At 43.8% G+C, this 15,158-nt stretch overlaps 1 protein-coding gene across 1 annotated transcript in view; it reads right to left on the reverse strand.

The window, feature by feature from the left end:
- FAT3 (FAT atypical cadherin 3) overlaps positions 1–15,158 on the reverse strand; it is a 285,051-nt gene that overhangs the window by 102,042 nt on the left and 167,851 nt on the right. The window contains exon 11 of the mRNA XM_029285492.1: positions 3,202–3,398. Coding sequence (XP_029141325.1) covers positions 3,202–3,398 — 197 coding nt within the window. The remainder of the gene's footprint in view (positions 1–3,201; positions 3,399–15,158) is intronic.

Genomic DNA, 15,158 nt, shown 5'->3' on the forward strand with positions numbered 1-15,158 from the left:
GCCTCTTTAAGGGCCGCAGGAAAGGCACCCTCCTGCAAAGAAGCGTTGACAATCCCCTGGAGCCAGGCTCGTGTACCCTCCCGGGCTGCCAGTACCAGCCAGGAGGGGCACGGATCCAACAAACATGTGGTTGCGTTCAGCCCTCCCAAGACCCTGTCCACGTCCTCGGGAGCAACAGAGTCAAACTCCTCCCATACAACCGTCTCAAGACCTGCTTCCATCACCTCTCCCTGGGCCAACCAATCGGAGTCCAAGCCTTCCCGGATCCGCACGACTTTGTCATGCAGATATTGCGCAAAGTCCTCGGCCCTCCCCTCCAGGGGATCCCCCCCCCAATTGGAGGAGAGAGCGGGTCACCCTGAAGAGGGCGGCCGGGCGGTTATCTGATGACGTGATGAGCGAGGAATAGTAGTTAGTCCTAGCCGCCCTCATCGCCACTAGGTAGGATCTAATATGTGTCCTAACCTGTGTTCGGTCGGGTTCGGTTCGGCTGGCCCTCCAGCTGCTCTCTAGGCTTCTTTTCCGACTTTATCACTACTTTTGAGAAGCTAAATACATTTACTTTCAGAATTTACTTTGGTTTCCATCTCTTTTGAAAGAGACGAAGAGCCGTGGCGATACAGTGCTTAGAATGCAGCATTGCAGGCTGACTCTGCCACTGCCAGGGCTTTTATCCTGACTGGCTCAAGGTTGACTCAGTCTTCTATCCTTCCAAGGTTGGTAAAATGAGGACAATATGCTGACTCTGTTTTATTGGGGGCAATATGCTGATTCTGTAAACTGGTTAGACGCCCCCTCCAGTCCAGGGAAAAATCTCTCTCCATGTAACTGGTCCCTGGTGCCGTGGACTGGAGGGGGCGTGTTTTTGTGTGCTACCTGCATCCCATGGATGGGGCTTTGCTTGTTTGTGGGGCCCGGTTGCTGGCATGCTGCGGCCCGGTAGTGGTCCATGGACCGGGGGTTGGGGACCCCTGCTGTAAAACACTCTCTAGCTGTATATAAGTCTAAGTGCTATTGCTATCGCTTTCTGTACAGAGTACCAGTCTTCATTCCTCACTGCTACCTCACTCCTCTTTTTCCTATGCCATGTACACAGCAGTTGGTTTGGAAGTGCTACTCAACACCAGCGCCCCAGTCATTATTCATTTTTAGATCGCGCGGACCCATCTCCAGATAGTTGTCATTAGAAACATGATACATAATGTGTTCAAAAAAAATTCTTCAGTTTTATATATCTGTATGTCTGATCTATCTTAATGTCCATCCCATTGAGAAAGCTGCCAACTGACCTGATCACAGACAGGGCTGTTGTCGTTCACATCTGTGACAATCACTTCCACTGCACTCTGGGTTACAAACAGTCCATCGGTAGCTGTAATGTTCAGCAGGTAGACATCCTGTTCTTCTCGATCCAGAGGTCTCTTGACGTATACCTTCCATTCATTCTGAACCAGGCCAAGGGCAAACTTCCCTTTGGGGTTTCCTCCTGTTGAGAGAGAGAGAGAGAGAGAGAGAGAGAGAGAGAGAGAGAGAGAGAGAGAGAGAGAGAGAGNAATGCTTTACAGCCCTCTCTAAGTGGTTTACAGAGTCAGCATATTGCCTCCAACAATCTGGGTCCTCATTTTACCGACCTCGGAAGGATGGAAGGCCGAGTCAACTTTGAGCCGGTGAGAATCGAACTGTCAAACTGCAAGCAGCCGGCAGTCAAGAGAAGTAGCCTGCAGTACTGCATTTTAACCACTGTGCCACCACGGCTCATGTTACCCAATTATATCTTTTGACTCTGGGCTGGCTCTGTCGAGGTTCTGTCCCAGTGTCTGGAAGCTGATGAGTTTGGATCCTACTCAATCCTACCAAGATTGAGTAGCTTGGATTGTTTGGACTGTCCAAATCAGGGAATATTCCACCCTTGAGCTTGGATGAAGTAGAATTTCCCCACATAAGGGATGGGATGCACAATTTGGGGACTTCTTGGTCTCCTGTTTGAAAAGCAGGTGGCAGATGGGGCTAGGAAGGCCTTTAAACAGCTTCATCTGGTACACCAGTTGTGGTTTTCAGGCTGAGTCTGACAACGGCAAGAATTGTAGGTCAGCACTTTGGGAGGGCACCAAATTGGAGAACATGCTTTGCAAACTTATGTGTTGTGACAGTTTTGCTGTGTGGGGATGCAGCAAATTTGGCTGACAGTAATTTGAGGGATTCCTTTGAATCTGCCAGTGGAAAGGTAGATGGGCTAAATAACCATATCCTCTTGGTTGAGATTCTGTTAAGCACCTGTACCATCACTGTGCATTGTACACTACAATGCACTGATGATGTTACCGAGTTTGGGTAATGAAAACATCCAAGTTCAGACAGCACCAAAGACCTCTCACATCTACAGCTCTCAGATTAACTAAACACTCCTAACACTAATCTCGCCTTAGGAAAAGCTGACTTTATCACTACGTTTGAGAAGCTAAATACATTTACTTTCAGAATTTCTTTGGTTTTCATCTCTTTTGAAAGAGATGAAAAGCCGTGGCGAGACAGTGGTTAGAATGCAGTATTGTAGGCTAACTCTGCCCACTGCCAGGGCTTTGATCTTGAGTGGCTCAAGATTGACTCAGCCTTCTATCCTTCCAAGGTTGGTAAAATGAGGACAATATGCTGACTCTGTTTTGTTGGGGGCAATATGCTGATTCTGTAAACTGGTTAGACGCCCCCTCCAGTCCACGGAAAAATCTCTCTCCATGTAACTGGTCCCTGGTGCCGTGGACTGGAGGGGGCGTGGTTTTGTGTGCTACCTGCATCCCACGGATGGGGCTTTGCTTGTTTGTGCGGCCCGGTTGCTGGCATGCTGCGGCCCGGTAGTGGTCCATGGACCGGGGGTTGGGGACCCCTGCTGTAAAACACTCTCTAGCTGTATATAAGTCTAAGTGCTATTGCTATCGCTTTCTGTACAGAGTACCAGTCTTCATTCCGCACTGCTACCTCACTCCTCTTTTTCCTATGCCATGTACACAGCAGTTGGTTTGGAAGTGCTGCTCAACACCGGCGCCCCATTCATTATCTATTTTTAGATCACGCGGACCCATCCCCAGATAGTTGTCATTAGAAACATGATACATAATATGTTCAAAAAAAAAATTCTTTAGTTTTATGTATCTGTTTGTCTGATCTATCTTAATTTCCATCCCGTTGAGAAAGCTGCCAACTGACCTGATCACAGACAGGGCTGTTGTCGTTCACATCTGTGACAATCACTTCCACTGCACTCTGGGTTACAAACAGTCCATCGGTGGCTGTAATGTTCAGCAGGTAGACATCCTGTTCTTCTCGATCCAGAGGTCTCTTGACGTATACCTTCCATTCATTCTGAACTAGGCCAAGGGCAAACTTCCCTTTGGGGTTTCCTCCTGTTGAGAGAGAGAGAGAGAGAGAGAGAGAGAGAGAGAGAGAGAGGAGAGAGAGAGAGGAGAGAGAGAGAGAGAGAGAGAGAGAGAGAGAGAGAGAGAGAGAGAGAGAGAGAGAAACAGCGAGAGAGGGAGAAACACACACACAGAGAGAGAGAGAGAGAGAGAGAGAACATTAGTGCAGGCAGGATATTATGACATTCTAAAGCAGGGGTCTTCAAACTTGGCCCTTTTATGACTCCCCAGTTCAACTCTGAGCTACACATATTCTCTTCTATTGGGACTACTAAAGAAGTAAGAGCATTGTTCTCTCTTGCAACCCATCGTCTTGATGCTTCTCAAGCTCCTTCGCAATTTTGAAGAATGTTTTCTATGGCCAGACAAGGCAACAGGCCACACTGACAACTTTACCCTGGCCTACTGAAAATTAGTTAGCCAATTATAGTCTGCATCCTCTCGATCTGGTCTTGATAACATGTCCAGACGCCTGCATTTCTCACAATGCCTCCCAACGGCAACTTTCTACGCAAAACGACAGTCACGTGAGTCAAGTTTGGAGACGACGTCCTTGTTTTACTCCTCTTAAGCGTAATCAGATTCAAACAGGGAACAATCAATAGGCTTCACAGTTACAGTGGCACAATTCTCTTTCCACTTCAGTCTCGAGGGGATGTGCTTCAAAACCCCCTCACTCTGGTTACCAGGACAATTTCATTAGCTGTTGATTATGCAATCAAGGCAGTGCAGCAGGATGTGCTAATGGAGATCTCCCCCCCTCCCCTTTTGCTGGTGTTGTTTCTGTATTCTTGTTCGGGGGGGGGATGTATGTGTGTGAGTTGAGTGTCGATTTCCAGAGCCTGCCAAACACACAAAGACACATGATCTTTAAGTAGACCTAACAAGAGGTCGTTTAAAGAGCAGTTTCGAGATAAGGCCGGCAATTAAAGTAAATTTATACAAGAGGAAAAAGCCAGCAAGGAGGAGAAAAGATGAAGCTAATCAGCTCACTATTGCCCTAGAAGTGTGACTCAAAACACAGGGATATTACTTTTCCACATCATTAAGTTACAAGGTACAAAATCAAGTCAGAAGGCTTGTCTTCACCATCGTCTACAACAGAGCTCTTTCCAACGCTGGCATATACAGGAAGTAATGATTTCGATCCATATTCATTAGTATTCCCAGTACTTATTTATGCCTTGATGCTAAAAGTCTATGGAGAGTCTCAATCATCCAGGTCATGATTGTCCCAAAGGTGCTTTTTTCCCAAAAGGCAACTGAATTTTCTTGGGTTTTTTATCCCCCCTTTGAAAATGTTTTGCTTTCACAGAAGTGAAGTCTTTCTGTGAACTGAAGAAGCTTCTTGGATGAGAAGGGAAATGTCTTCAAGGGAAAAAAACCCAAGGAAGTGTAGTTGCCTTTTGGAAAAAGCACCTTTGGGACTTGAGGTTAAAAGTGACATTTCTCTATGAGCAGAGATTGATAACCCCAAATCAAGGAACAATCAAAGCAGACAAACTAACAGAAAACCACAGCCTAATTAAGGAACCACCAAGAACACTCCCACCAACATTTGACAGGGCAAGCTGCTACTATATAAAAATAAGAGCAAACCCCTCCCCCTCCTAGCACTGATGATGTTACCTAGTTTGGTAATGAAATGTCTGCAAGAAAACAACCAACCTCAGAGAACACCAAGGATCCCACAGTTACATTTCCCGGTCTGCAACATACAATTGCCATCTTCAATGGAGATATTCTGGTTTGATTTTACTATAGGCATCTCAAAGAGAGCTTGTTCGACCTTCTATTTCAGGGGTGTCAAACTCAATTTCACTGAGAGCCGCATCAGCATTGCGGTTGCCCTGGGAGGGCCGGTGGGTGTGGCCAGAGAGGGTGCAGCCTACTGGGTGGGCGTGGATGGAGTGGGTGTGGCCTACTGGGTGGCCGTGGCCCGTTCTACATTCGCGTCAAGGGTGCCTATGGGGGGCCTGGGCAGGAGTGGGACAGATCTGAGGGTCTCTGGCAGAAGGGGGTGGGACCGGGGCAAGTGCCAAGGCATCGTCTTCTGGGGCAAGTGCCAAGATGGCCACCACAAAATTGTACATTGGCTCCCGGCCGGCCTGGGCCAGGGCCAAGGCAGCGGGGGCCATTCCCTCACTGTTTCCAGGATGGCTTCGCGGGCCACATGAAACCACTTCGCGGGCCGCATCCGGCCCCCAGGCCATGTGTTTGACATGTCTGTTCTATTTGGACCTGTGACCACAATGATGGCCTCAAATTTGGCTTTTGCATGCCATCATGTAAATCATAAGCAGAATTCAAGATTGTCTAATGCAGGGGTAGTCAACCTTGGCTCTTTTATGACTCGTGGACTTCAACTCCCAGAATTCCTGAGTCAGCATAGCTGACTCAGGAATTCTGGGAGTTGAAGTCCACGAGTCATAAAAGAGCCAAGGTTGACTACCCCTGGTCTAATGCCTGTATTATTTAGTTCTGGGAGTTACTAGCTCAACACTTCTGGAATGTAATGGTTTGGGAAATGTTGTTCCATGTAAAATCACCTGTTTGTGCAATGTGGTTTAAATATTTTAAGGTTAAAAGAAGTGTGTTTGATTGTGTAATGTATGTGCTATGCATGTGCATGGCAATTTGTGATTTGGGTCTTTTGTTTCCCCGGCCTAGTCATATACCTGCCTGCTTATAAATCCAGTTCTCTGGTGATTAATTAACTTTTCTGCATAATAAGCAGCACTGGTGTCTTAAAAGCATTCTAATTAATCCATTTTTCTGTGCGTTTTTTTAAAATACAAGAATCCTGACTGCAAATAGTAACATGTTTTACGTTAAAAAAAAAATCTACTGGGATTTTTTTTCCTTATGTTCTGCTTACATTACAATATACAAGGCCTACTTAAAAAAAGGCTGACTTTTTCAAAAGCTTTAAAGCTCAAACAATCGGCATTATACCGTCTCGAATCTCTCGTTCTTGTTTACCTCAAGTCTGAACCCCCCCACCCCAAATCAGTGCATCTTACAAAAGTTAGACATGTTCAACTACATAAAAGGAATGTGCAAATCCCCAAGAAAAATAAACTCTTCAAAACACAGGAATAAACCGCACACAGAAAGTTTAAAAGGTCAAAATACTGCAGTTTTGAAAATCTGCTATAAAACCTTCTGTGAGTCCCTAGAGTTAATAAATTAACAAAATGCTAGTCTTTTCTCTTTGTCATTATGATGCTCACTGCTATCTCTGGTGATCATTTGCGCATCATACATTCTGGGTTTTTTTCCCTGCATGGTAGGTTTTAATGATATAAAGCACTGGATTGGCAGAGGATTCACACCTGGGTGCAAGGAACTGCTACTGCAATAATAATAATGGAAAATGGAGGGAAACTATGTCATATCATATATAATAACCCCAAACATCCCATAAATAAGTGTAAACTGGGAAGACCCAGATTTAAATCTACGATAAGACATGAAATTAACTGAGGGATGCTCTTCAGAAGCATCATGTTTTCTCAGCCTAAGCAGTTCCATATTTTCCAGGTGTGCAAAGGACCCCCCCCCAAAAAAAAAAATAGCAGGAGGAAGGAATATTATGCATGTTTGTCAACTTGAGTTACTTATAAAGTAATAAAGATGGGATAAACATCTAATAAATAAATAATAAAACACCTGCACTTGTATATACCTAACACGGTTATTTTTAACTTTGCTTTGTTTCTTTGTGGCTTAGCACACTACCCTCGTTGGTTAGTTTATGCTTCAGGTTGTTGTTCACACCCAGAAATTGGGTTGACAAATAACAGAGCTGGAAGGGATCTTGGTGGTCTTCTAGTCCAATCCCCTGCTCAACCAGGAGACTTTATATCAGGGGTGTCAAACTCGTATCGGGCCGGTTTTGCCATTGCCAGCAATGGGGTGGGCGCGGCTTCAGTATGATGAAACCGGCCCGCGGGCCGGCTGTTTGACACCCCTGCTTTATATCATTTCAGACAAATGATTGTCCAGTCTCTTTTTGAAAGCCTCCAGTGTTGCCCACAACTTCTGGAGGCAAGCCATTCCACTTATTAACTGTTCTGTCAGGAAATTTCTCCTCAGTTCTCGGTTGCTTCACTCCTTGATTAGTTTCCATCCGTTGCTTCTTGTTCTGCCTTCAGGCGGCTTTGGAGAATAGCTTGACTCCCTCTTCTTTGTGGCAGCCCCTGAGATATTGGAACACTGCTATCATGTCACCCCTATTGATTCAAATTCCAAGTTAAGTTTTGTGAGCAAAATGAGAGAGCTGTTCAAAGAATCAGAAGGGGGGGGAGAGAATGAGGAAGGTTACATTATTATTGGAATGCTTTGGAGAATGGATGGGTCATAAACAGAATTTACAACAGGATTAAGTTTGGAGCTGGTCAAAGATCTCATGGTGAACGGAGGCTGTGAACATGTAACAGAGAAGGTACTTCTCCCTTGCCAGAATCTGACCCGTTATTAATCCCAGTGATGGGAACACGCTAATTTACTGATTCATTAGCATTAAGGATTCCATGGATTTTAGGAACACCTGTGAAGAGGGAATAATTCTTTTTTCTACCAAGGCAGAAGAGAACGGGAAAACTTCTAATAAAATGCTGAAGCGAGTGAAAACATCCCACCCATTTCAAATCTAAGCTCTCCCAAGAGCACAGTAAGCAGTTGTACGATTTTACATCTCTTGTTGAAATGAATTTTCCACACTTTATACAGGGCCACCGCTTTTCCTTAGAGGTAAACCTAATAAGTGTTCGGAGTGCACTAAGCAACATTCCCATTAATTATCCTGCCCCCCCTCCTTTTAATTCACTGGTCTACTTACTCAACTCAAGAGTTCGTTAAGTAAATGGTTCATGCATGGTTGTATTTACAGAACAGCCTTTTGAGCCTCAAAAATGACAGAATGGCTTTGGCAACGAAAAACCAAACACACAAATTGATCTCAGTGGAATGTTGTAGCTTACACAATGTGCTCATTGTGGGCCAGAGGCTTATGATCCCAATGCTCGGCCAGTAGAAAAAAAATCATACATTAGAAATCCTCAGACTGCAAACGTTTTAAGTAATGTACATTTTCTGATCTTGGAAATTAATGTAGTGGTATGCCCATGTAGTAATTTTCTAGAATTTATATCTTAATAATCAAAATGAAAGCAGTGGGCCCACGTTCAGGCTAAATACATCTTAGCTTTCACCCTGGTAAGCTTTTTCTAAAACAAATGCAGCTGGGTGACATTTGATATTTTAGTATTAAAGTTGACTGTAGACTATGATGAACATCAGCAACAGACTGCTATGTATATACAAAGCTTGACAATGTATAAATACTTGCTCTACAGTTTCCAAATAATTTATTCAAGAGACTTGTTTGCCAGACTCATATCAGAGAAGCCTTAAGTACACCATGTGAAGCTATTCCATTTCAAACTGATAACGTTATTTGTTGTTGTGAGCCCCAGATTTATAAAAGGGAGATAAACAAAACTCTCAACTCCAATCATTGCTAAATACTATGTAACTTCGTGGGAAAAGAGATATAAAGAATGAAGCTGTATCTTTTGGTCATCTTGGTTTGATTGCAGGTGCACTTTTGCTAACTGTGTTCCTCCACATTGCCCGTCTGTCCACCCGTCCATCCATCTCCATTTATTTATTTTCTATAGCCACTCATCTCAAACAAGTAACACTGGGTGGCAAGCAACCATAAAACTATTAGAACAGTCACAAAATACTACAAAATTAAATATATCAAAGAGAGAAGCAACCTGGAATTAAGGAGAAACTTCCTAACAATGAGGACAATTAACCAGTGGAACAGCTTGCCCTCAGAAATCGTGGGCGCTTGATCACTGGAGGTTTTTAAGAAGAGACTAGACAGTCACTTATCTGAAATGGTATAAATTCTCCTGCTTGAGTTCTCCTAGGTCCCTTCCAACTCTCTTATTCTGCATCTGACTCACTACTGCCAGACTGAGGATATTTTATTTTTCATATCTCATTAAAATGCATTCATTATATTAATTCATATCCAATCTTTCACATTCTGGGTCTGATTACAGCCACTTTTCTGAAAACAACTCTTGCAAGCTATTTAAGATCACATGCATCCTTCTGCCCAAACACGCTTGCCCAGATATTTTTTTTTACCATTCTCTTCCATTTCTCCTAAAAGAGGGCAGAAAAAAAGAATCTCTTTCTAATCCTGTAGAAAGAGGTAAGTGGCAAGAGATAATTCTTTTTCCGGGCAAAAAGGCCTTATAATGCTGCAAAGAGGGTTCTCTTTTCCCGCTATCAGAAAATAAAGCATCTTTTCATGTCGGTCTGAGCGGGCTGAAAAGCAGCAAGGAAATGAGGTGAATCCCACATCAAGCTGGGTGCCAGATTCTAAATGGCAAGAGAAAGGTTAAGTCTCCTGCTTGTCTACATTTGTACATGCAGATTTGTTGGGCAGAAACAACAGACCCCCATCCTGTGAGCTCTTTGGATAATGCACTCCTTTCCCAAGATATTCTTAATTCGGTGCAATTTTTGCTTGTGCCAGGGTCACATCAGCGGAGTAAGAAGTATACCTCTGGGATGAGCCCAAGACGATGGCCCTGTTTTTGCAAAAAGGAACTGTGTGGCCACACCAGGTAACACATTTTTAAGTGTGACATTCCTTCTCTCTCCCTCTGTCTTGCTTGCAGTTCTGGGACTGTCCTTACATCTAGACTTAAAATCAATTGTTCATTATGTGCAAACGGCAGCCAGAACAGCAGGGAGGGAACTTTGGGAGTTTGAAAAGGTCTCACTTTCACACTGAATAAAGTTCTCCTTCGGGGGGGGGGGGAAACAAAACAAAACAAAAATAGACCTGAATGCATCAATTCCCTCGAGGAAGGCAGAATCTTGAACAGGCGCTGTTTGCAGAGCCTCATCTAACCTGCTTGAGCAACCGTAAACACAGTGTAAATCTGAATTAGTAGCAATAAAAGGAGTTGGACTTGGAATCCGCTAACGGGCCTAACAAGCTGTTTAAATGAGATTTGCCCTCAAATTCGCTGCCTGTTTACTCAGAAGCAAAATCTCCCTAGATCAGGGGTCTTCAAACTTGGCCCTTTTATGACTTGTGGACTTCAACTCCCAGAATTCCTCAGCCAGGCACGCGTGCCTGGCTGAGGAATTCTGGGAGTTGAAGTCCACAAGTCATAAAAGGGCCAAGTTTTGAAGACCCCTGCCCTAGACTCCATATGACTTCTGAGAGCACCAGATATCTAGAGTAGGAGAAGCCCTACTGCATCATGTATGGTGTGTTTTGAAGAGTTGATCAGCTGGTTTGTTCTCAGAAGGATACAGTAGTCCTCAACTTACAACACTTCATTTAGTGACCGTTCAAAGTTACAACAGAACTGAAAAAGGTGACTTGTGACTGTTTTTCACACTTACGACTGTTCCAGAATCCCCATGGTTACTTGGTTATTCGGACGCTTGCCAACTGGTTCCTATTTATCACAGTTGCAGTGTTCCGGGGTCATGTGATCACCTTTTGTGACCTCCTGACAAGCGACGTCAATGGGGGAGACAGATTCACTTACTAACTGAACCGCTGCAGTGATTCACTTAACAACTGTGGCAAGAAAGGTCATAAAATGGGGCAAAATTGACCGAACAACTGTCTCGCTTAGCAATTTTGGGCTCAATTGTAATTTTAAGTCGCAGGACTACCTACATACACATTTATTACTTTCTGCATTTACCGTGAATATGGATGGAATTTATGCATTTTTTTTTCAAATCACAACTGAGAGTAAACGAGGGCAGCCTTACTACTCTCTAGTAAAAAAAATGTCCTGAGGTCTGCTTGCTGTGGTTTCAATCTAAATGCACCGCATGACTCAAGCTTGGCATGGAATGGTCTCTGTTTAATGAGGGCAAACAGATGTTTCAGTGGGATAGGGACGTTTCCATCCATCTTGGAAAGCTGTATGACACAGCCTTTATTATTCTTTGCTTTGGGTGCACAACGCTGGCTGCTGTGTTTTGGAAACAACAACTTGGAATAAACAGGAAACGCAAGTCTGACAGCCCCTATTTATCTTCTTCCCGGCTGTGGAAGTGAAGCCATCCCATTCACTTCAATGGCCAGCTGTAGGACAATCCTGTTCCACTGGAAAAGAGGTTTCTGAATGGCACCTGTCATTTTCTCCTTTCCCTTTTTTTATTAATTCAGTTGGACTGGCAAAGGCCAATGGATTCTCAAGGGATTTACTAACAGCTCACCATCCTTTTTTAAAAAAAATAAATGTCAGAAGGCAGGCTGGGTGGTGGGAAAGATAATACTGTATCTGGTGTTAAGAAGAAATTGGCTGAACACAAAACATAGAACTGGAAGGTGCCTGGTTATTTACAGGATTAAAAAGTGAGAAGAAATGTTTAGATAGTACGAGAGAGGGGAAACTGCTTGACTTTTGGGAACTGCTGATGAAGAAGATTATATTGTGCTCAGAGGGAAGAAGGCAGCAAGCTTTAAGGCAGTGGTTCTCAACCTTTTTAATGCCGCGACCCCAACCGGTCGTAAGTCGAGGACTAAACCGGTCATAAGTCGAGGACTACCCAACCGGTCGTAAGTCGAGGACTTTCCCTGCCCGGGAGCACCGTGCATGCGTGGTTCTGCCCCCTGCGCCGGCCGAGGCATAGCTGGCAAGCGGCAGAGACGGAGCAGGCTGACCACCAGCTGGCCCAGCCCAAGGGAGGTAAGGCACCCGCCGGAAAAGGGGAAAAAATGGCGGACAAAAAAAATGGCGGACAGCCTTGCTTGGCGACCCCTGTGAAATGGTCGATCGACCCCAAATGGGGTCCCGACCCACAGGTTGAGAACCACTGCTTTAAGGCTTTAGGAATATCTTTGGTGTCCAATCTACTTTTTTTTTGAAGCCTAAAAGTAGAGCTCGAACTGTCCTGCTGAATTTAATGACCAAGACATTTTTGGCAAGATATTTACTGATTGGGAGAAGGAAGATACATGAAAATAACAACTCTTAATAGAGATTTTAAAAAGGCAAGAAAATGCCTGAAAAAAAGTCTTGCCTTGACTCGTGTGTTTGAAAAAGAGGATGTGCCCGCTACTCCACATCATTACCCCTGAAATGTTTTGCTGAACCCTCAGCCATCAAAAGGTGGCCAACTCTGAGATGGACAAACCAGAAGTTCATCACAGATTTCCAGTTTGAAAGGTTAATACTCAACTTTTCCAAGTGTTGTAGGAAGAAATCTTGGCTGAAAGTTCTGGTAGAACAGATCAGCTTTACTTACGCAAGGCCACACAGCGATGTTGGGGCTGAGCAAGCAATAGCAGCAGCAGTGGCGCTTAGACTTATATACCGTTTCACAGTGCTTTACAGCCCTCTCTAAGACGTTTACAGAGTCAGCCTATTGCCCCCAACAATCTGGGTCCTCATTTTACCAACCTTGGAAAGATGAAAGGCCAAGTCAACCTTGAGACAATGAATCGAACTGCAGAATTGTAGTCAGTCAGCAGAATTAGCCTGCAATACTGCATTCTAACCACTGCGCCCCCACGGCAAGCATTCACACATAGGTCTTCCAAAGCAAGAGTTACACAAGGATGTCTACAAACACTTGCATCAAAGACCTGGATAACAAAGCTATACATAGATATAGGTCACTGGCTGAAGCTGTCACAATGACAAAATGATGCTGTGTGTGTAATCTGTAAAATTTGCACAATAACTTCAGGATGCATCTGATATTACTTGCTGCCCTGTCACACTTCCCACGGACACAGAGTGGAATTTCTTATCTAGATTGCATGTCTTGGTTGCAAAAGACTACTGACGCCTGGAAGGCAGATACACAAATTCTGGATGGCAATCAACTTGGTATATCACAAAGTGTGCACATTCAAGCTATTCTCCAAGGTGCCTGAAGGCAGGACGAGAAGCAACGGATGGAAACTGATCAAGGAGAGAAGCAACTTAGAACTAAGGAGAAACTTCGTGACAGTTAGAACAATTAACCAGTGGAACAACCTCCCTCCAGAAGCTGTGAATGCTCCAACACTGGAAGTTTTTAAGAAGAGACTGGACAGCCATTTTTCTGAAATGGTGTAGGGTTCCTGCCTGAGCAGGGGGTTGGACTCGATGACCTCCAAGGTCCCTTCCAACTTTTTTATTATTATTATTATTATGATGATGATGATGATGATGATGATGATGATGAGAAGCAATTCTACAATCATTGTTCAGCAAAAGGAGAATGAAGGAAAGAACTCAGCCAAGGATGGGGCTGTCCACCATTTCTCTGTGGCTACAATCTTTATCAGAGTCAGCTTATTTTGCAGATCTACTACTACTATTATTGTCTATGGAGGTTCTCAGTCATCCAGGTCATGGTTGTCCCAAAAGTGCTTTTTTAAAAGGCAACTGGACTTTCTTTTTTCTCTTTGAAGACATTTTGCTTCTCATCCAAGAAGCTTCTTCAGTTCTGAAGTTCTTCAGTTCAGAACTGAAGAAGCTCCTTGGATGAGAAGCAAAACGTCTTCAAGGAAAACCAAAGATCAGTTGCCTTTTGAAAAAGCACGCTTGGTACTACTATTATTATTTTATCCATACAGAGTGAGCCTCCATTCTTTTCCACTGGCAGTTTGGGTTTTTTTAAAAAACTGAGCATTTCACTGATCTTTGCTATCTAGAAATTCAGAGAATCTGTTTTAATTAAAACCCACCCACCCTGACCTCAGCCAATCTCCAAGATCAACTTTCCTCATTGTCTCTGCTTACTTGCACAGTGTTACAATCCTGCTCATCAATCATAATTGGTTAACAGAGCCCCTTGCAGGATAGCACAGCACAAACCTAACCAATTAAAAAACCTCCTGGCTAATGTTCCATTTTCCTTTGTTCACAATTTAAAGGTTAAACCGAATAAATACCCTAAGGAGGAAAAAAAAAAGGATTTGTGAATCTGAGCTATGGTCCCAAGGGGGTCTTGAGTTTTCAGCCAGCTTGATCCAGAACATTTACTCTCCAGTGCTACGATGGCAGCTCTCCAGTTGTCAGAGCTGCTAAATTGCACTCTGGGGAAGTTGGAGAACAAATGGCCAGTAGTTCGTATTTAAGGGAGAAGGCAATTCACACAATATGGTTTGATCTAGCGGTATAATGCTTCTCATTCTTGGGTTTGTTTTTCTTCCTAGCTTCCCCCTTCCCCTCCCCACAAGTGCAGGACCTTCTTTTTTGGGATCCACTGAGTGTTTGATCCATTGGTTGGGACAGAAATTGCTTGACCTTGGAATTAGAATTCCCAGTCTCCTGGTTTCTTGTCTGGTGCCTTAACCATTACACTAGAGACCAAACTGACTCTAGCTTCTTCCTCTTCTTCTTTTTTAAGGTTTTATTGAGTTTTATAGGGTTAGGGATAAAATAGGGTCGGGATAGGGATTAAGGTTTAGGGTGGGGTTGGGATCAGGACAGGCTTGGGATCAGGATTGGGGTTATCCCCCAATAACATTTTCAATATTTAGCACACAGACTATTGTCCGGGTACATATGTTCAGCTAACAATAGTTGATATAGTGATAGATAACTGTAGAAAATCTAATGAACAATAATCACAAACGGTATCAATTAATCAATGCATATCATTCTTCTTACTAGTATGTATTCAAAATAACATATCACATTGGTTTCTCACTAGTTCGTTTTCCTAACCATTGGTAAAAGTCAAACT

Source organism: Protobothrops mucrosquamatus, unplaced genomic scaffold, assembly GCF_001527695.2.
Source record: "Protobothrops mucrosquamatus isolate PMUCROS unplaced genomic scaffold, P.Mucros_1.0 scaffold1771, whole genome shotgun sequence".
Classification (NCBI taxonomy): Eukaryota; Metazoa; Chordata; class Lepidosauria; order Squamata; family Viperidae; genus Protobothrops; species Protobothrops mucrosquamatus.